Below are 23,058 nucleotides of genomic sequence, written 5' to 3'. Positions count from 1 at the left end.
AATTGGAGCTTCAGGCCTACACAACAGCCATAGCAATGCAGAATACAAGCTGCGTCTGTGACCTACACCACAGCTCACGGCAACACCGGATCCTTAATCCACTGAGAAAGGCCAGGGATCAAACATGTACCCTCACGGATACTGGTCGGGTTCATTAACCACTAAACCATGATGGGAACTCCCTAAAAAATATTTTTATTTTTATTTTTGTCTTTTTGTCTTTTCAGGGATGCACCTGGGGCATATGGAGATTCCCAGGCCAGGCATCTAATTGGAACTACAGCTGCCAGCCTACACCACAGCCACAGCAACGCCAGATCTGAGCCAGGTCTGTGACCTACACCATAGCTCACGGCAATACCGGATCCTTAACCCACTGAACGAGTCCAGGGATTGAACCTGCAACCTCATGGTTCTTAGTTGGATTTGTTTCCGCTGCACCACGATGGGAACTCCCCAAAATTATTTTTAATCACATTCCTAAATAAGATTTTATTGGAAACAATATACCCATATAAATGAAATTATTGAAATGTGCCCAAGTCATCATTTGAGTAATACAGAATAGCCAGACTAAGGTGGCATTATAAGTCTTTGAAATATTTTCTGTTAGGCCTGAGGTTCTGTGAATTACAACTTGTAAAAATAATTTACAATAATAAAAATATGGGATATACATGTGCTAAGCTGAAGAATTCATTTATCTGTCAAATATACTTTTATACAAACACGGACTCAGAATAAATAGAAAATAAAGAGGTGTAGAGGCATAAATACAATCAGATATACCTCAGGTTATGGTGAGAAGTACAAAGGTTAATATATGCGAAATGCTTAGGCAGATGCTTGACAACTTCTCTCAATCTTTCTCTCTCTCTCTTTTCCTATTTCAGTTTAAGATGGCAAACAGTTCAGTTTATCATTTGATTTGCATAAATTATTCTTATCTAAGATAAATATTACAGAATATGTTAGTTGGTAAGCATTTAAAAAATGAATTATCCTCAAATCAAATTTGATTAAATTGCAAAACGTCATGGTTTCAATGCCACCTTATGTGTCCCCAATAAGCACTACTGAACTTAAAGTGCTATTTGAATAGAAAGCCTTTCCTACACGATTGTTCTTCACATTCAAAAATAGGAAAGAAAAATTCTCAATAACTAATAGGCAGTTTTCCAAGAACAAAACAATATCTTGCTGTCAATTGTGAAAAATACCTTGCGATGAATTAATTTATCAGAATATTAAAATGTAAAAATGAGCACGCCCAGTTTTACATATCACTTTAGAGGAAAATCATATGTGCTGAATTAAATGCACTAGAGCAAATTCAAGTCTTCTGTAATCATAAATAGTCCTATGCTCTTGAGAAATATTTTAGCAAAATGAATCACCCACTGTCCTCATTTTCTGATTTGAAATTGTTAAAGAAATTGTTGAATGTCAGTTTATATTTCCTATTACTATTCTGAAAACACAAAATTTCTCCCTTGTGGTTTTTGACTTCCCAAATATAACATAGACTAAAAAATGATTTTTATGACAATCCAATTTTTGTGTGTGTGTAGAAACTTCAGTCTTTTAGCTACTTCAGTGTAATCTGTATAGAAACTTTGCTCTGCTGTCAAACTAATATCAAAATTTTAGAACAGCAATTAATAATTTGAAGCTGCCTATAGACTCTAGAGTTATATTTGAATTTCAGTTATTTCAAATAGTATAATAGGCAAAAATAATAAAAAGTAATTTTGTTAATATGTGGTGGCCACTCTACTTATCTCATTTGCTTGGTTTGTGATAGTTTTCCCTCCATTTTTGGACTGGTTACACAATGTTCTTTCTGAAAATGAATGCCATGAGTAAGCTGTCTCTTGTGATGGCTCTCAAAAGGACCAGCCAATTTTGCTTAATGTCAACATATCTAATTTGAACAAGATAATATAATATTAATTACATTTAGTCCTTTGAATACAACATAACTGTTTTGCCATGAACTCTTTACATTTTAATATTATTTGAAGAAACACCATAGTTTATTTTCACCTAACTTCTGTGGTTGGCATTTGGACTGACCTTAACTGTTTCCTTTTCCCTCATTTATATATCATTTAACTTTTCCACTGATACCAACTTAATTGGTAAATTTTAACATTTTGTTTTATAAGTATTTGCACATTTGCACTTTTGGCAAAATTGTGGTGGATGGCCATGATAATTGATAATTTGAGGAAGGGATTTTAATTGTCATGGATTGTCTTTCTGTATCGATACATAACAAATCATACTGAAGTTAGTGACTTAACACAGCATTTATTGTCTCATGGTTTCTGTGGGTTAAGAATCAGGTGTAGCTAGTTGAGTCCTGTCTCCGAGTCCCTCAAAGGGCTTCAGTTAAAGTGCCAGGCAGGGCTGTAGTGGTTTTTAGGTTCAACTTGGGGTGGGTCTGCTTCTAAGATCCCTCAAATTGTTGTGGGTAGGATTTAATTTCTCATAAGCTGTTGCCCAAGGTCTTCCCTCAGTTCCTTGTCATGTGAACCTCTCCACAAGAAAGAAAATGACATGGCTCTTGATTTCATCAGAATGACCACGTGAGGAGGTAATAGAGTGCTACCATAATGCGAGTTGTGTCCTTTCATAACCTAATTTCAGAAGTGATATCCCGTCACTATTGCAATAGCATATTCATTAAATCAGGTCATTAGGGCTAGCCTCCAGTGAGTGAGAAGGAATTAAACAAGGTGATGATTGTCAAATGATGAGGATAACTGGGGGACATTTTAGAAACGTGCCTACCACAGTTTCTTTTTATAAAAATAATGGTAGAGATATTATTCATACACATTGAAAGAAAACATTTTGAACTGAGTTTTTTCCAAATCATTTTATCCAACTATCCTGAGGTTAAGGAAACTTTTGATACCATAAGACAAAATAATGTTATGTGGCTTGAAGTCATACCCAGAGTCTTGCTTTTTACTGGTGTTTATTAACACCTGATTAATCACACTAATTTCTACATAACTACTACCTATATTTGAAATTTAAAAATGAGTCAAAATGTAAGATTTTTATATGCCATAATGTTTATGTTGCTAAATAACCAATGCTGAATTCCTAATACAAAATGTCAACCCTTAGAAGGACATTTTGAATGATAGTGAATTTTCCCTAAAGTCATGGAAGCAGCAAGGAGGTGGCATATTTTTAAGTTGAAAGAAAAGCAGTATCAAGCATAAGTTATACTTATTGAAATTATCTTTCAGGAATGAAGGGGAAATAAAGATGTCAAATGAGGGAAAACTAAAAAAATTGTCATTAGTAGACTTATTCTTTTTTTTTTTTTATTTTCCCACTGTAGAGCAAGGGGATCAAGTTATCCTTACATGTATACATTACAATTACATTTTTTCCCCCAGCCTTTCTTCTGTTGCAACATGAGTATCTAGACAAAGTTCTCAATGCTATTCAGCAGGATCTCCTTGTAAATCTATTCTAAGTTGTGTCTGATAAGCCCAAGCTCCCGATCCCTCCCACTCCCTCCCCCTCCCATCAGGCAGCCACAAGTCTTTTCTCCAAGTCCATGATTTTCTTTTCTGAGGAGATGTTCATTTGTGCTGGATATTAGATTCCAGTTATAAGTGATATCATATGGTATTTGTCTTTGTCTTTCTGGCTCATTTCACTCAGTATGAGATTCTCTAGTTCCACCATGTTGCTGCAAATGGCATTATGTCATTCTTTTTTATGGCTGAGTAGTATTCCATTGTGTATATATACCACCTCTTCCGAATCCAATCATCTGTCGATGGACATTGGGGTTGTTTCCATGTCCTGGCTATTGTGAATAGGGCTGCAATGAACATGCGGGTGCACGTGTCTCTTTTAAGTAGAGTTTTGTCCGGATAGAGTGGGATTGCGGGGTCATATGGAAGTTCTATGTATAGATTTCTAAGGGATCTCCAAACTGTTCTCCATAGTGGCTGTACCAGTTGACATTCCCACCAACAGTGCAGGAGGGTTCCCTTTTCTCCACAGCCCCTCCAGCACTTGTTATTTGTGGATTTATGAATGATGGCCATTCTGACTGGTGTGAGGTGATATCTCATGGTAGTTTTGATTTGCATTTCTCTTATAACCAGCGATGTTGAGCATTTTTTCATGTGTTTGCTGGCCATCTGTATATCTTCTTTGGAGAAATGAGTAGACTTATTCTTAAAGATTGGCTAAAGGAGTCCTTCAAGCAGAAAGGAAACAAAAAAAAGAAAGAATCTTGGAGCATTGGAAAGCAAGAAAGAAATCAAGCAGCATAAATATAATCATACATAAAAGGATGTCTTTCTCCTCATAGGTTTTATGAATCTTATTTGATGGTTGAAATAATTACAACACCATCTTATATTCAAGAAAGTAATATTTTAGAACAGAGGAGATAAAAGGACTTAGAACTAAGTTTTTCTCACTTCACTCAGATAGGTGAAACACTGATTCTGGTAGACTAAGACATCACACCTGTATGTTTTTATTATGAGAGCAACCAGTATGAACACTGTATGAAGTGAGTGTATGAACACTCAAAAATACTACAAATATATCAAGCAGATGGAATTCTAATAAATATTTAAGTGACCCAAAGGAAAGCAAGAAAAAGATAAAGCAATGAAGCAAAGGAAACAAACAGAAAAGACATAATAAAATGGCAGACTTAACCTCCAACATATCAATAATCACCTCAAATGTAAATAGCTTAAATACACCAGTTAGACAGAGATTGGCAGGATAAAAAAAAAAAAAGCAAACAAAAGAAAAGAACAAAAACCGTGATACTATACACTATACTGAAACTATATACTAATAAAAAGAAACTTAATGAGAAATTTATTTCAAATTCAGTAACATAAGTTGAAAAAAAGAAGAATGGAAAAAACACAAGCAAACATTTGTCAAAAATTGAAAAAAAGCTAGGGTAATTATATTAATATCAGAGGAGGTATTTCCGAGCAAAACCAAACAAAATTAAACAAACAAAAATCCCTCCATAAACCTTGGCAAAGAGGGAACTCTATCCATCAGGATCACTTCACAAGACTAAATGAATATACATAAAAACTACACAGTCTCCAAACACATGAAAAAAAACCTAATGGAGCTGAAAGAAAAAAATAGATTATTCAAAAGTTGGGGATGTCTACAAAACCTCTCAGCAATCAATGAGTTAACCAATGGTGTCTAGCAAATTACTAGGCCAAAAAACAACAAAGATATGGAAGATCTAAATAATATAATAGACCAAAAGGATATAATTAACATATATGGAACATTCTACCCTCAAAATGCAGAATATACATTTTCAAGTGCCAAGGACTGTTAACCAAGAAAGTCCAAGTCCTAAGCCAAAAAAAATGTTCAACAAATTAAAAAAAATTGAAACCAGGTTGGTGTGTTCTCTTACCATAGTGAAATCAAATAAAAATCAACAATAGAAATATTTCTAAAGTAGAAATTAAATAGTACCTGTCTAAATAATCAAACGGTCAATGAGGAAAATAAAAAGGAAATAAAAATTCCACAGAATTGACAAGAATACAACATCAAGTATTTGGGAGGTAACTAAGGCAGCGCATAGAAGGAAATTTATAGTACTATATTCTTACATTAGAAACAAGGAAGGGTCTCAAAACAGTCATCTAAGTATCTATCCAAAGAAACCATAAAAAGAAGAGAAAAATACACCCAAAACAAGAAGAAGTAAATAATAAAGGCAAGAGCAGAAATCAGTGAAATTGAAAACAGAAAAATAACAGAGGAAATCAAGGGACACAAGGCTGGTTCTTCAAAGAAAGCATGAGCTGTTGACAAACATTTACCAATATTGACAAAAAAGTGAGAGACAATAGGCATAAATCACCAACATCAAGATTTAAATAGGAGACATCATACACATCCTGCAGTCATTATGCTCATAAATTGACAATCTAGAAGATAGGGACTAATAAGCTACTCATAAATTGACAATCTTTATTCTCATAAGTTATGAGCTTATAATTTGACCATCTAGAAGATAGGGACTAATTCCTTAAAATATTAATCAAATGAAACAGACAATAGTTGAATAGTTTTACAAACATTAAAGAAATTTGAATTTATAATTAAAAAATCTTCTAAAAATGAAATTGCCAGGCCCATATGTCTTCACTGGAGACTTCTATCCCTCTTAGAGTGTTCTGTCTACCATAACAAAATATCACAGAATGGATAGCTTATTTAAAGGACATTTATTTTTCACACTTCTGGCATCTAGGAAGTCCAAGATCAAAGTGCCAGCAGGTTGTATTTGGGTGAGAGCTCTCTTTGTCTTCACAGCTGATGCTTTTTCACTGTGACCTCGCTTTTGGAAGGGGTGAACAAGCTTTTGGAGCCTTTTTTGTAAAGGCACTAATCATATCCATGAGGGCTGGAGAGGATGAAAATGTAAAATGGTATAGTCACTCTGGAAAACACTTTGGTAGTTTCTTATAAAACTAAACATGCACTTACTGTCTTTCCCAGCAGTTGAACTCATGGACATTTATGCTGGAGAAATGAAAATTTACATTTGTGCAAAACCATGTATATTAATGTTTATAGCTGCTTTATTTCTAATAGCCACAAATGGAAAACAGCTCAGATATCTTTCAACAGGTTAGCAGGTTAAACTAACTGTGGCACATACTTACTATGGGATGTTCCTCAGCAATAAAAACAAACCCAAACCCCAAACCATGCATACTGAATAGGCATGCATACTGAAATGTGGATGATTGCCAGAGTACTATGCGAATGAGTGAAGAAACAGCCAATCTCTAAAGGTTGCACAGTGCATTATTAAACATCCATAATGTTTTTGAAATGAAAATATTTTAGAATTGAAAAAATATAGAAATGGAGATAATTTAGTGGTTTCCAAGGATTAGGGACAGGATGAGGGAACGTGAAGGCAGTGGTGGGTTCTCTCTTGACTATGGTGCTGGATACACAAACCCATACTTGTGGTAAAATTGTATAGCCAAATGGGTACAAGTCAAACTGGGTAAACCTAAATGAGGTCAATGATTTATATTAATTTCAAAAGCCTGGTTGGGTCACTGTATATAGTTATGGACAATGTCACCACTAGGGGAAACTGACTAACAAGTACATGGGTTACCTTGGTATTATTTCCTACAATTACACGTAAATTTACAATTAATCTCAATGAAAATTCAGTTATAAACAAACACATCGTATAATGTATTTTGCATTTTCTCTTGATTTCTTAGTTTTTCTGATTCCAGAATGCAAAAGCAAATAACAACTAAAAAACTCTCAACTATCTAATGAATAGATTCATTGATATTTATTACAAATCTACATAATAAGAATTGACATTTTATTTGTGGAGTACAGATATTTCAGAACAGGAGGGGAGAAAGTTTAGTTTACTCACTATTAGAGTGGAAATCTCTTCTGTTTTGGGGGTAGTTGAATTCCCTAAATTTTCAAATGTTTTGTGTTACAGAAACCTCAAATGTGTTTTTTAAAATTCTTTACCCTTAAGGTCTAGACAAAGGAGTAATTTAAAGGAACTTCCATCCATACGTTTATAATTTAACACGTTAGGCTGCTTTTCTCTTTTCTTTTTTATATTTGATGTCTGAGACTCTCTTGGTCTACTTCTCTTGGGATTCTTTTGGCAAGATTAAGTCAAAATCCAAATATTTCAGTTTGGAATTCAACATATGTCAATAATGTGTAGATTCTAAACACTATCAAATAGTTTTCTCATTTCGAAGCTAAATGCCATTGATACAGAGTTGAAGATTACACAGTGGCAACAAAGGCCATTGAAAATAATTCTGGTTAAAATTAAGTTAGAGTCAACAAACTTTCTTATTTTTATTTTATTATTTTATTTTTGTCTTTTTTTTTTGTCCTTTTAGGTACGCACCCACATCATATGGAGATTCCAGGCTAGGGGTCTAATGGGAGCTGTTGCTTCTGGCCTAGCCAGAGCCACAGAAACGCAGGATCCAAGCCATGTCTGCAACCTACACCACAGCTCATGGCAACGCCGAATCCTTAATCCACTGAGCAAGGCCAGGGATCAAACCTGTAACCTCATAGTTCCTAGTCAGATTTGTTTCCACTGCACCACGACGGGAACTCCAACTTTCTTATTTTTAAATTGTACTTTATTTTGGAAAGTTATTAGTATTCTTAGCAATTATTTAAATTTTTAAGTCTTACCAATTACTATTTAAAGAGAGTGAATGTTTAATGAACAATTGTAACAACTCATCTTCCTCTACTTGAACAGATTTGTCAAATAATTTTTAAAAGTCATCTTTTAAAATAAGCCCTGCTCTTTTCTATCATAGCATAAATCTTGCTTAGTAAGTTTGTATTATTTAGATGTAAAAATATAGGCTTAACGTATGTTAGTGATTATTAATTTACCATCTGCAGTGAAATGGACATTTACTAAGAGCTTAATCATCTATGTAGATGCTTTATATTTTTTGAATGTCAAAAAGACTATAAGCATGTGACATGAACCTTGGAAAAAAGAATGAAACAACAGAAGATCATATCCAAGATACATTAAAAGTAACGATAATTTTCCCTTGAGTCTTTGTTTTCTTCTGTATAATTGTAGCAAAGAAACAGATTAAACAGAAAAGTGACCTGACATGAGGGAATTTTTTTTCTCCAACTACTGTGGACATTCCTAAATATACACAAAAGTGTAGTTCAATTTGCTAAATAATACTATTAAAATTATACACAACCCAGTTAAAATATCCCTTTTCTGTATGCATATATATGTGTATATACATTGTGTACAGACATATGTACACATGTATATACATGCAAGCTTACCTTGTGGTATATATTTTTTGAGGTGGCTTGGGAAGGCACTAAGGTACTGAGACCTTCATTACTTAGCTGTTTTTTTTTTTTTTGAATAAGTAATTTAATATTACATTGATGGGGGAAAGCTGGTCTCCAAAAGAAAATCTTATTCTGAGACTGATGATGTGAGAACAAGGATGGAGTGTTGTGCCATGACCTTCTTCATCAAGTCCTCCTGAGCTTCGGATCTTTCTAAGAAACAGAAGATGGTACTACTGCTAAAGTCTGTAGCCTCCTGGATGTTTTGATGGGTTGAAGCTAAATTCTTCCCCAAGTCCTCACGCTCCTTAAGAGGCAATGAGACCACACACTTTGCTGTGGTGTTCGGGTCAGGACACTGATATACTATCTTGAACATTTGGAAAGAAAACAATTCAGTACAGAGGCAGTAGTGCTGAACTTTGAAAGATCTAAATTAAGTCCTGTCTTTGCCACTTATCTGGGTCTATTGACATTGGTCCAGGCACCCATACCTACTTGATAGAACTTCCATAAGCATCCTGTAAAATGTATACTTAAAGTGTTTTTGAAATAGTTTTAGCAGACACATTTTATTCTATATTTGGAAGTTGATGTTTGAAATTCTACAGTTAGCTTTTTACCCTCTTAGTTTCAACCTTCAATGTCTTTTGCATTTTATTATTATTATTATTTCTTTTTTTGGCTACCCCACAGCATATGGAGCTCCCAGGCCAGGGATCAGATCCAAGCCACAGCCTCAAACTAAGCCACAATTGTGGCAATGCAGGATCCTTAACCCACTGTGCTGGGCCAGGGATTAAACCCACATCCTACCACTCCTAAGATGCTGGTGATCCCGTTTCTTCACAGTGAGAGCTCTACCTTTTGCATTTTAAATACTCAGAGCAGAATTCGAAGGGTCTGAGGGAAGAGCATTCTACTCACAGGTCCCAAGGTGGGAATGAGCACATCCTTTAAAGAACAGGAAGCCAGTAAGCATGACCAGAGCAAGAAGGGAAAGTAAAGAGATAGGGTGGTAGGAATCAAGGTCAGGAAGGCTGGTGCCAGATCATGTGAAACTGAGACTGTGGTTAAACCTTTTAATTTTATTCTAATTGCTATAGAGAGGAATTAATAAGTTTTAATTAGAAAGTTATTCAGTTTTATTTAAAAATTTTAAAGGATTCTTTGGCTGCTGCATACCAACTAGATAGAAGTGTTCTTAGATATTTTAGTTGTAGTAATGTTGAGAGAGGTGGTCATTGTCTCCACAGGACAGAGGCAGTGAAAGCAGAAAGGAGTACATGGATCTAAGAAATAAGCTAAAGGAATGAGGTAATAGAACTTGCTGACTACAAGTGGGTCAGAGATAAAGTAGGTTTTTGACTTGAGCTGTGGGTTGGATGGTTGTGCCATTTACTGTGACATTAACAATGGGGGGAAAAACACAAATTTTCAGAGGGCTGGGAATCAAGTGTTCAATTTGGTCAATGTTAAGGTTGAGATAGAGATTCCTGTTAGACATCCAAGTGGAAATCTAGAGAAAATTCTACACTGCATTAGTCCAGAGCTCAGGAGAAATTGAAGGACTGGAGATATGAATTTGGCAGTCAGTGGAAGCTTTGAACTCTCCAATATTTAGAGAGGAACAGCAGGGAGAAACAAAGTAGAACAAGAAGAAGGAGGTGATGGAATAATCAAAAGAGCATGATGATATAGAACACAAAAGACACATATATAAAAAGCAAGGAATTTTCAACTCTTTTGAATACTACTGAGACCAAGTTAGGCAAGGGAAAAGAACGAACATCTGATTTGGTAATTGTGAAGTCATTTGTGATCTTGACAAGTGGAATTTCTGTGAAATGGAATGTACAGATTTCCAGGTGAAGTGGGTTGATAAGAAAATAGGGTGTGAGGAAATAAAAGCAGTGGAAATAAACAACACGTTAGATAAATTTTCTCTTTTGTCATGGGAACAGAGAAATAGGAAATTACTTGGTGAGGGAGGTGGTAATGATGTAACTAGCATGCTAAATGGAATGATCCAGTAGAGAGGGAAATTTCACGTGACACTCTCGAAACAACATGTTACAAAGCTATTAATATCCCCTTTTATAGATGAAGAAGCCTTTCCACAAAGGTTAATTAAGTTGCTAAGGTTACAAGAGGGTAAATGATGAAACAAGAATTTGAACGCATATCTTTGTGGTTTCAATGTTCACACTCTTTTCAAAATGTTACCTGTTGTTGGCTGAAAAACACCCCCTCCCCCAGATGTCCACATCCTAATCCTTAATCTCCATAACCTGTAATATATTACCTCATATAGTAAAAGAGATTCTGCAGGTGTGATTAAGTTAAGCATTTTAAGAGGGGGAGATAATCATGGATTATCTAGGTGGGCAAATATAACCACGTGAGTCCTTATAAAATAAGAGGAAATGATCTGTGTTTGTGGGAGAGGTGATGATTGTAGTGACGTGATGAAGAAGCCATGGGCCATGGGCCATGGGCCATGCAGGTGGACTTTAAAGGCTGAAAAGGCCCAGAAAATAGATTCTTCCCTCAGAGACTCTAGAAATCAGCCCTGCCAACACATTGATTTTGGTCCAGAGAGGTTTAATTAGGGCTTCTGAATTTTAGAAACATAAGAAAATAAGTTTGCGTTGTTTCTAGCCATTAAGTTGGTGGTAATTTGTTATAGGAGTAAAATAAATACCACTTTTACTATGTTAGGTAATTATTTGCAGAGTTGTCTACTGTTCCTTAGCTTAACTTCAGTGTGTTTTATCATGGCACTATCTAATGATTTTACTGAATATATGAATATTATCTTCTATATTTAAAATATGACTTTGCTTGATCATCAAGGGAAAGATGACAGTCTTATACAACTTCTTGGGGGATAATTTTGAAATTTCTGAAGATCACTATGGCAATTATTTTGGGTATTATGTCCTCATTATATCTTACACAGAGTAGCTGCAAATCCAAGGGCTGCCAAGTTACCTCTTGAACTTGGTGGGTTATGGGTTCCTTAAATCTGGTCTTTCTCGTGTCTGGAATAAATATTAGCTTCTCTTTCTTTTCTACATGCTCTCTGTAGCATATAGAACTGACAATCTTGCCATTTGGGGGAATTGAGCTTTTTAAAGACTTTTCCTTTGATCTAATCATTCAAAAGGGGCATTTTAATGTCACCAATAGGGTCACAGTTTTTACACTGGAAATTAAATTCTAGATTATACATAAGACATATAGTTTAGCAAAAAATAACAGGGATTTCTTGTTGTGGCTCAGGGGAAACAAATCAACTAGTATTCATGAGGATGTGGGTTTGATCCCTGGCCTCGCTCAGTAGGTCAGGGATCCTGCATTGCTATGAGCTCTGGTGTAGCATGAATCCCGCTTTGAAGTGGCTGTTGTGTAGGCTGGCGACTATAAATCCGATACAACCCCTAGCCTGGGAATTTCCATAAGCCACTAGTGCGGCCCTAAAAAGCAAAAAACAAACAAATAAAAAACAATATCATTCATACCTTTAGGTGAATATTGCTTTGCTTTTGTAAGAAAGAGGGTGAAGGAAGCAAAATATTTGGAAATATTATGCATAGGTGTAGCTCACAAATGTCTAAGTACATTATAATATCTCTGCTTCTGATTTCAATTTTTTCTCTTAGCTTTTTGATGTGGGACACATTTTAGCCAGTTTGGATTATTAATGTAGAGAATGTACTGTGGGGAAAATTAAACAGACTTAAGGAATAAATGTTTTTTATCAAAAAAATTATAACTGTGTTTCAAAAGTAACTATGACAGTCATTTGGGTTGTGTTCTCAAACTTCATTAGGAAGCCTGTGAAAATTTGCCAGTCCACTGATGTAGTTTGGCAGCTACCCACAGTCCATCAAACAAGTGTGAGAAAACATTAATGACTCATTCTTTGACATGAAAGAGCTTTCTCTTGTTCAGAACAAAGTGTAACCAAATCCATGAAGAATATCTGACAACGCACATTCTTTGAGAGCAAGTGTGAATGGGGTAAATGGCTCGGGAATTTTGCTTAGGAAATGCATAGAAAAATTTGGGGATACTTTGTGGTTTCGTTCACTGCAACTTTAAAATGGACATAAATATTGGAAAACATTGATGAATTCAATATTGAAAAAAATCTATAGGGAGTTCCCACTGTGGCACAGTGGGTTAAGGATCTAGAGTTGTCTCTCTTGTAGCACAGGTTTGACCTTCAGCCTGGGGCAGTGGGTTAAGGAACCAGTGTTGCCGTAGCTTTGGTCTAAGTCACAGGTATGGCTTAGATTTGATCTCTGGCCCAGGAACTTCGATATGGCACCAAAAAAAGAAAGAATAGCTACAATTTTAACAAATGAATAGCTTTTAAATAAAGAACAAATAGAAGCAGGGGAGAAAAGGAAAGCAGAGGTCCTTTCACTTACCATCACTTGGGTTGTCCTGAAACTGTAATAGGAATTATTTCCTAGGGTAATTCATTCTCACATTATGACTTAATAATTGTAATTTTGAGTTGTTGGCTATATTCTCTTCTGGATTTTATTTTAATTTCTTTTAAACTAATACTTACAGACACAGTTACATTATTTAATCTTTACAAAATTGCCCAAAATGCTGTATACATAATGATGTAAATTCCAGATTCAGGGTCACCTGTCCAACTTTGGAAGGTGATAGGATTTCTGACAAGGCCAGGTTGTTGCTGTTCTTTCCAATAAAATGTGCACTCTGACTCTTAGCCACCTGGAAATTGCAGCAGGATTATTCCTACATGAAAATAAGATTTGACTGGGCTTTATAGTTCCTCCATAGCTAATACTAATTTCAGTTTTTGGCTTAAGGCCTCAACGGATATTTTGGCTTATTTTCTTGGCACTGTTAAGTTGGATTAGATTACATGAGAAAATTGGGATAGTTTGTGGTTTTGTTCACTGAAACCTGGAAATAAACATAAATATTAAAAAAAAGTGCTAAGGAATTCAACAAATATCAAGCTTCCATACAAATAGGTAGCTAAGTAGTACAGACTTTATATGTATTGTTGGAAGAAATAAATTTACACTCTAAATTCAAATTTTAGATAAAACATCTTTATATATTAATACTTGTTCACTGGTGAGACATTTCGGGAATATTTAAAAATAGAACTTTCTCAGACCCGATTGGTACCCCCAAGTACTACACAAGGTAGTTAAATTATGCCATATCATCCAAGAAATTCTGAATGATCTGAACCTAAATTTGTGCGTGGCAAACAAAGCACTAAAGAAGCTTCAAGATCAACTTCCCAGAAAACAGAAACTTTATTTTTCCAAGGCTCATTACAAATGATATATTGATATTTTATAAAATGGATTGTGGATTTTGGATATTTCTTTATTACTTTATTCATATTCCAAAGATGTAAGACAGATCACTTTTACCTATGACCTAAAAGTTTATTATTTTAATTCAGAAAATTTTTTTTTAGCTATTGAAGCATAGAAATTGTTGCTGTTCTCTGGAATCATGAAGATGCTATGTGGAGAAATTATAGTTTATTTGAAAAGAAATGAGCTTAATTTTTTTATTAAGCATTATCTAAGAAACATTATTTTTCTCAAATAATTATTCTCACTAACCTAAAGAAAAGACATCATATTGATTTAAAACAATGACACATGATTTCAACGATTCTAGGTAACAGGAAGAAGTTTAAAAATAAAATAATTTTGATTAGAAAAAAACAGAAATCAAGGAAGAGTTGGTTAAAAGGGGGTGGGGCTTATCATATGAATTCCAGTTCCTTAAAGATAATTTCTATCTGATCTGATAATGCAATTTTTAATTCACACATGACTCAGAAAAAGATAAATATACCTATTTTAAGATATTTGCACTTGCGCTTATTTTGTATTACACTGATTTAAGAAAATAAAGTATCTAAACTTTAGATACATGGCAACTTGTACGAATGCATTTTATATTATTTAGTTGCCTTCTTAGTGCAAATATTTCCTGCCCCTACATGATTCCAAAATCTCACATTCACATCAACAACCATACTCAGTAACTGTCCATATAATTTGCCACAGTGTATAATATTGAAAAAATATTATGGGAAAAGCTTGACCTATATTGAAGTGATGCCGGGGCCATTCACTCTGTTTTGTTACCTCACTGTCACACTGCAATTTTCACTTTTAATACTTAGTGTTCTATTGCAAACACTCCTAAAAAATATAATTTTTTTTTACCTGTTTTAGACTTTTACAGAATGCATATGGTTTTTTTTTACTAATCATTTGTTCATGTTTGACAGGCCACATTTTAAAAGCAATATGATGTTTTACTTTCCTTAATATTAAAAAATGATCTTTCTTTTTTATCACCATATATGGCACCATATCTACTGTTCCTTAGCATTATGGTTCATATCTTCATTTATTTTCCCTTTGCTTATGGCTTTTATTAACATTATCGCATATTGTCCTATCCTTCTTAGGAAAAAAAAATCCAAGAAGGCTTTCATTAAGAATTCATTTCCTATAGGTTGATGGAAAGCAATAAGTATAAACAATAAAGCAAAAATCCCTTTGGATCCTATTTTATTCAGCCCTGAAAATATAACTTCTGCCAAACATGCTTTTACTTCTAGTCCACCTCATTCTTCTGACAAAACAGAGGACATCACTGCAGAGAGACTTCTCTCAATACAGAGGTCAGTGCTGAAGAATAATACATTGCTTATTTCTTTCAAAGACAATTGAAATTTGTGATTGTTAGCCTGATTTATTGTTTTTGGTAATAAACAAGGTCCTGGATGACAGAAGTCACGTCTAGCTTGTACACTACCATGGAGGAGACCTAAGACAAACCTCTATATAGGGCCTCTAAGGAATGGCGGAGAGTCAAGCACAGGTCCTAAGAGCTCCTACCTGAAGGGTAGGAAGCCAAGAGGGGGATGGGAGTAGGAGAGGGGAAAGTGCGCCTGCGTAGCAACCAGACTGCTCAAAGGAGATAGTTGAGGTGATATCGGTGGAGGGGACGGAGTCACTGGAGTGGCGAAGCATGGAGCACAGAAGCAGAGAGAGGAGGCTGGAGGGATGGACGATCCCAGACCGTAAATGTCCTTTAAGCAATGAGGAGGAGGTTGAATACACCTGAAACGCAATGTCAGGGTCGGGTAACTGCTTGTGGTGTGATTTAATGGGAGATATCTGAACATGAAAATATCCAGAATGGAATTCTGCTAAATGTGTGTATGAAATAATCTAAAGATGATTTCACTATAGTGGAAATACATATTTTGGAGCTGTAAATTTCTGATATGGAGAGGCAGTGGCCCTTGATTCAAATTTCTTAATTCCTGAACTGAGTTGACCCTCCCTTTTTTTCTTTTTCTTTTCTTTCCTTTACTTTTCCTTTATTTTTCTTTTCTTATTGAAGAAGAAAATTGATCTACAATATTGAGTTAGTTTCAGGTGTAGAGCAAAGTGATTCAGTTATATAAATTTTTGCAGATTATTTTTCATTATAAGTTCTTATAAGATATTGAATATTGTTCCCCGTGCTATACAGTAGGATCTTGTTATTTATTTATTTTACATATAGTAGTTTGTATCTGTTAATTCTAAACTCCTATTTAATCCCTCCCCACCTCCCTTTCCCTTTCGTAAACATAAATTTGTTTTCTATGGGTTGAGCCCTTTCTATGGGTCTTCCAAGTGTCTGACTTGGACTGGTTACATGAGAACTGTAAACCCTGGTTTATTCATATCTGGAATGAAGATATTAATAATGCTGAATATTTCATTGTTGAATAATATTAATATGATATTAAAAATGAGTGTACCTTTATTACATGAAATTCTGAGCTTTTTTGTAAATCATATTTATCTGTTGCTTTCCCTGTTTTTTAAGCATACCATTTCAAAAAAGAAGAAAGAAACTGAAAAAATTAAATCATACAATAGTCCAAGGTGACATATTAGGGACTTATATAACACTGAGAAGAATTATCACTTTCCCTAAGAGACAACCTGGGCCAACAAATCTAGGCATTTCCCCATTTAATGCTCACAAGAACTTAGTGAAGTACATGATAATTCTGTTTTCTTTTACAAATAAAGATATGGGTCAAAGGCAATTTATGTGATTTGTCCAAGGTCATCTATCTAGAATGTAGCAGAGTCAGCACTTGGACCAATGGATTCTGGAAACCAATGTCGCACACACTAAGCTCCTCTTTGGCAAGAAACAATACATTTAGTAATACTGTCTAAACATTGTAGACCCATCCAATTTTACTAATATGGTTATGTACTACATTCAAAAATACTTGCAGTAATCATGGTAGCCTGTCTGAACTTTCTTTAAAAACATCTTTGTTGAGATGTAACTGGTGTAAAACACTGCATGTGCTTAATGGATGAACTTGGACATTAGTACACCACCATGAAACCATCACAAGCCCAAGGTGATAAGCATGTCCGTCATTTCTAAGAGTTTTCTTGTGCCTTCCACTCTTTTGTGTGTGCGTGTGGTAAAAACAATGCAAAAATCAATATGAGAAACCAAAGTCAGAGTTCCCATGTGGCTCAGTGGGTTAAGGATCTGGTGTTGTCACTGCAGTGGCTCAGGTCACTGCTATGGTGCAGGTCCGATCCCTGATCTGGGAACTTCTGCATGCCCCAAGCATGGCCCCTCAAATTTAAAAGAAACCAGAATCAATAGCATTAAAATATTTTCCCATATATCAAAGGCTTTGTGCTACAACCGTGTCAAATACTTTCATAGTCATCTGAAATAAAACATGAAGAGCAGGCACATAAGCATAGAGAAAATGAATGCTTTAATAAATACACATGTCTAGCCACTTACGACGGAACCCGTAATGTGAGAAAAAAGAATGTATACATGTATGTGTAACTGGGTCACCATGCTGTACAGTAGAAAAAAATATATATATATAAATAAATGAAAAAAAATGACCAGGAAAAAAGAAAGAATTAAATATCCCCATTTACATTTTCTTGAGAAACACTTTGGAACAGGAAATACTATTCATGTTCAAGGACTGAATAATTATACCCAACTCAACTTTGTTTAGTCAGATGTGAAAAAATACATAGTTAATTAGTAGGCAAGATCTCAATGTACCAGAATCCAATTACAGAGTCTTCAAAACACTAGTGAAATAAAAGTTAATGAGACATTTTAAAAGGCATTACAATTTTATGATACTGATTTATTTTGAAAAATGGCAAGGATAAATTTCAGTTTAATATACTGAAATAAATTTCCTATCTTCATTTTGAAATTTCAACAAAAAGAAATATGTTATTAAGTAGTGAAATATGTAAATATAAATATATAATGTTTGGTATGCTTCTAATTAAGTACTTTTTTAAAATACTGATCTTGGTTTACTAGTGGTCTGAGAAATTTGGTCAGTATATTATTATTGTCACTGAATTACAGTAAATGAAAGGAATAATTGCTCCAAGTCAGCACTAGTTCAAATATGATTTGACATAAACTAATGTTAACAAAAATAATTACAACCGTGAATCTATATTATTATATTAAGTATTATAATGAGTGAATTGGTTTGACATCCCTACAGAACACTTACTAAAATGTGTTTTTCCACAGCTGAAAGTGGTATACATTTAATATTATATGGTCTTTTTTCAGTCAATAGCAGTTAACTTAGTTGGTATAATGAAACCCCTTCAGTAGATTAAATGGATGGTTCATAAAAAGACAATTTATGATCTGTAACTCTATAAAAGGAAATGGAAAAAAAAATGGGAGTAGTTAATATCATGAAGGTAAAATGTTATCTAAGATCATTTACACCAGAAACTCTTTGATAATAAAAATGGGTAATCTTATACAACCACAGAACTTTATTAATTTGTAGATTAACCTGCATGTTTTGAGAATTTATTTTAAAGAAAATGTTCCACTTGCTAATCCTCAATATAGTTATGTTGCTATATTAAATAAAGCGATGGATGTACATACTGATAAGAAAGGTTTGCATTTACCAATTAATTTGTCTTTGCTATTTATATGGAAAGCTGCTTTTAATTCCTTTTTAAAGCTCTGGAATTACTGAGACTCTTTTCAGTGTTGTCTGTGAAGCTACTTTGTTTCTCTAAAACAGTTCATCACTTCTTTAGCAGTACCCCTTAGTGTATCTTGTACACACCAGTGATGTGCCTGTCTCATTCACTGGCCTACAAAATCTTTAAGGACACAGATCATGTCTTATTCATAATATTTTATTTTTAGAACTTAAAATATTAACCACAGTAGGAAGTTAATTTATGTGTCAGATGTCATTTTGACAGCAAGTTACAGAAAACTCAACAGTCATAGCTTAAATAAATTTAGGTAATCATTCTCACACAGCAAGGAAACCAGGGGTATGGATTCTGTATTTCAGGCAGCAGCTCCATCATTACACAAAGCTTTTTTCATTCTTCTGTTTCACTATTTTTAATGTTACAGGGTGGCTGTTACATTTACCTTCTTGCAGAATCTTGTCTTTGATCAGGCAGGAGGAGAGCAGAGATAAAAGTGTTTCTTATTCCGATGATTTCACATTTTTCTGAATGGGAGACTTCTCTAGCAGCCTTCCCCTGACCTCTCATCAGCCCGAACCAGGTCACATGCTGCTTTAAACCTATTTATTATCTATTAGGAATGATGAATTAAATGGAGGTTATCCGAAAGGTTTAGACCAATCATAATTTAGCCCCTGGGATTGGAATAGGAGCTTATCCTTCCAAAGATCAATAGATTCTGCCTTCTACCTGAACAAATTGGGCTTTAGTTAGCAGGGGAAAAGGGACCATTGAGAAGTTAATGGACAATATATGTTGCAATAAATATTACCTGAAAAGAACTGGATATGTTAAAATGAATTATTCATGTCCTATGCTATCCCCCACTGCATCTTTATATATTATTTGTATTTATTTGGCAAATTTAAATAGGAGAAATCTCTGTTTCTTTGAGGGTAATTGCAAATGCAGAAATTCCTCTATATTTTTAGCTACAATGGTAAGGGAAATATACAATATTGAAAAGACACATTGTTTTCATCAACTTCCTTTTTTAAATGTCGGTCTTGCTCTTATAATTGCAGGGGAAATTCAAATGCAATTATGTTCTCTGTCTTTTCTTAGGCCTGAAAAGATAAATATGAATTTAGATTCCATTCGTCGGTTAATTGAGGAAACACAAATCTTCCAGAGGCAGCAGTCATCAATTAAACCAGCATGTGACCTGGTGGTGCCTGCCTCATCCCCCAGGGACACCTGTGGTCCCTGTTTGCCACTTTATGGGCTGCAATCTCATGCCTATCACAACGTCTGTGCTCACTCATGCAACAGTAATGAATGGGATATTTGTGAGGAGCTTCGACTGCGGGAACTGGAGGAGGTCAAGGCCAGAGCTGCTCAGATGGAGAAGACCATGCGGTGGTGGTCAGACTGCACTGCCAACTGGAGAGAAAAGTGGAGTAAAGTTCGAGCTGAAAGGAACAGTGCCAGGGAGGAAGCAAGACAACTCAGGATAAAATTAGAGATGACCGTGAAGGAACTGAGTACTCTGAAAAGGAAGCAAAATTTGTCACCTCAGAAGGAGGCTTTGGAAGCTAGAGTTATTCAGGACCTTAAGCTTCCTGGTTTCAGAGATGTGTCCTCTACACAGAGAGACTCAATTCAAATTGGTTCCAAAACGTGTGAGTCCATCAGAGAGTGTTTGGGAAAAAGAGAATTTCCTACCAAGGAGAACACAAAGAGTAAGGTCAGAAAAAATCCAGAGGAATCCAGAGATTATTTGAATGCTATAGACAGTAATGAGGAGGGGAAGGCCCACACTCATTAAGCTCATCTTAACTTAATTACCTCTTAAAGACCCTATCTCCAAACACAGTCACATCCTGAGATATTTGGAGGGGGTTGGGACCTTAACATATGAATTTTAGGGGAGACACAAGTCAGCCTGTGTTACCAATATTACTCATACTTTTAGCCAAAATTAACCCAGCATTTTTTAATGTTAAAAGAAAATATTTATGGAGATTTCTCTCCATTTACTCTAGTAAACCATTACTAAGAAATTATCCGTACAGTAGTTTAAACCTTTCCTGAAGGTTGGGACTCTGTCCTCACAATTAATCACTCAAAGATAGGTAACTTAGGCAAATATCTTTAGGGACTGCTTCACACTACCTACTCTTGGAATTTCTTGGTACACTTGAATCTTGAAGTTTCTGAGATTTCTTCACACAATAAAAAATTTTAAAACTTTAATCTAGCAGTTCGTACACTTATCTATCAATGAAACACCCCTCCTCCCATATATATATATCTACAACTCATGGAATATACTTTTGGAAACTAGGAATTTGTGTTCGCTCTTCAAGTAGAATTAGTTTATATTATTACCTCTTTCTAGTTAATTCTACCTCTACAACCATAAATCAATTAATACCTTGCTCTTCTATAATTGCATCTAAAATGTTAAGCCTTTCCATGATGTATGGGATTTATGGTAGATATAATGTAGATTCCACTGTAAATTAAAAATTTTAAAAGACTGTGGGGAAATGTATTTTATTAGAATAAGGTAGAACGTAGAAAGGAAAAAAAAAAAAACCCTGAAGAATATAAGTTAAAGTTTGGCCATATGAGAGAATGTCAGTTAATTGAAAATATGAATTTGATGCTGAATCATTACATTTTATTTTCTTCCAAAAATATGTTTTCTTCATGACTTTTCTATGTTTGATTTAAAAAGCCAATTATAAGGACTATATCTTATTTTTTTCTTTCAGAAAGAATATTTGGTTATTGACCCATTAAAATTAAATGAGATGAAACTCAATCTAGATTGCCCTGACTTATTCAAGAATGGTGGTTCTGGAAACTGTAAAATGAGACCTGGGTTAAGACTACAGGCAATAAACCTGCCACTGGAGAATGGAGTGTCTGAAATTTCAGCTTTGCAGGTGCATTTGGATGAGTTCCAAAAAATATTATGGAAAGAAAGAGAGTAAGTACTAATCATTGCTTTCCTTAACTAAGTCTGATTTTCAAACTTAAAATTGTTAAGTCTAGTAAACTGGCCATTGGATAATGTATTTTACCTATGATTGATCATTAAGTACTAATATTTAATAAATGAGTTTGAATTTTATATTTATTTTTGAATTTTAAAAAGTAATTTAGAACATGTTAGTTTTTATTCTTTTTTTTCTTTCCTTTTTTTTTTTTAGCTTTTTGCCTTTTCTAGGGCTGCACCCATGGCATATGGAGGTTTCCAGGCTGGGGGTCTAATCAGAGCTGTAGCTGCCAGCCTACACCAGAGCCACAGCAATGCGGGATCCAAGCCTCATCTTCGACCTACACCACACAGCTCATGGCAACACCAGATCCTTAACCTACTGAGCAAGGCCAGGGATCAAACCCTCAACCTCTGAGCCAAACCACTGAGCCACTACGGGAACTCCAGTTTTTAACATTCTTTAATCATAACATGGTTCTCATCATCTCAGGTGGATTCACTTTTATTATATTTGAATTATGATTGTATGTAGTTAAAATAGCTTGTGCATTATCTAACTTGTAGAGCATTCATATATTTCAGTGCGTCAATAAAAATGAATGGATGTGTTAATATTCATAACGGACAACTCACAGTTTTGTGAGTTGTTGATTGCAGAAAAAGATGCTTTATTCATTGACCATTTGTGGTAAAGAGGAAGGAACACTAGACTTGGGATTAAATCACCTGGTTATTCATTTTGGTTCTGACATACTCCAACGGTATGATATAGGCTTAACCAAGAGTGTGCTATTGTCAACTTTGCGGAAATGTGGGTAATGATACCTGTGTTCCAGTTATCTGTTGTCTTATAACAAAACTTCCCAAACAATGATTATTATTGAGACAACAATTGTCATGTATTTTGTTCATGATCCTGAGTGTGAATGTGTGTGGACGGTCCACCTCTTACTAACTGTGACATAACCAGGATGGCTCAAAGTCTAGGGATAACTTTGGGTGGAGGTGGGGTAGGGAGAATAGAATCCTCAGAAGCCTCACTTACTCCCATATCTGGCCATTCATCTT

The 23,058-nt window shown here is 34.9% G+C and overlaps 1 protein-coding gene across 1 annotated transcript in view; it reads left to right on the top strand.

The window, feature by feature from the left end:
• Positions 1 to 20,121: 20,121 nt before the first annotated feature.
• CCDC102B (coiled-coil domain containing 102B) overlaps positions 20,122 to 23,058 on the top strand; it is a 194,353-nt gene continuing 191,416 nt past the window's right edge. The window contains exons 1-2 of the mRNA XM_047769476.1: positions 20,122 to 20,727; positions 21,761 to 21,978. Coding sequence (XP_047625432.1) covers positions 20,122 to 20,727; positions 21,761 to 21,978 — 824 coding nt within the window. The remainder of the gene's footprint in view (positions 20,728 to 21,760; positions 21,979 to 23,058) is intronic.

This window comes from Phacochoerus africanus, chromosome 2 (genome assembly GCF_016906955.1).
Source record: "Phacochoerus africanus isolate WHEZ1 chromosome 2, ROS_Pafr_v1, whole genome shotgun sequence".
Classification (NCBI taxonomy): domain Eukaryota; kingdom Metazoa; phylum Chordata; class Mammalia; order Artiodactyla; family Suidae; genus Phacochoerus; species Phacochoerus africanus.
This window is presented reverse-complemented; position numbering and strand designations above follow the sequence as displayed.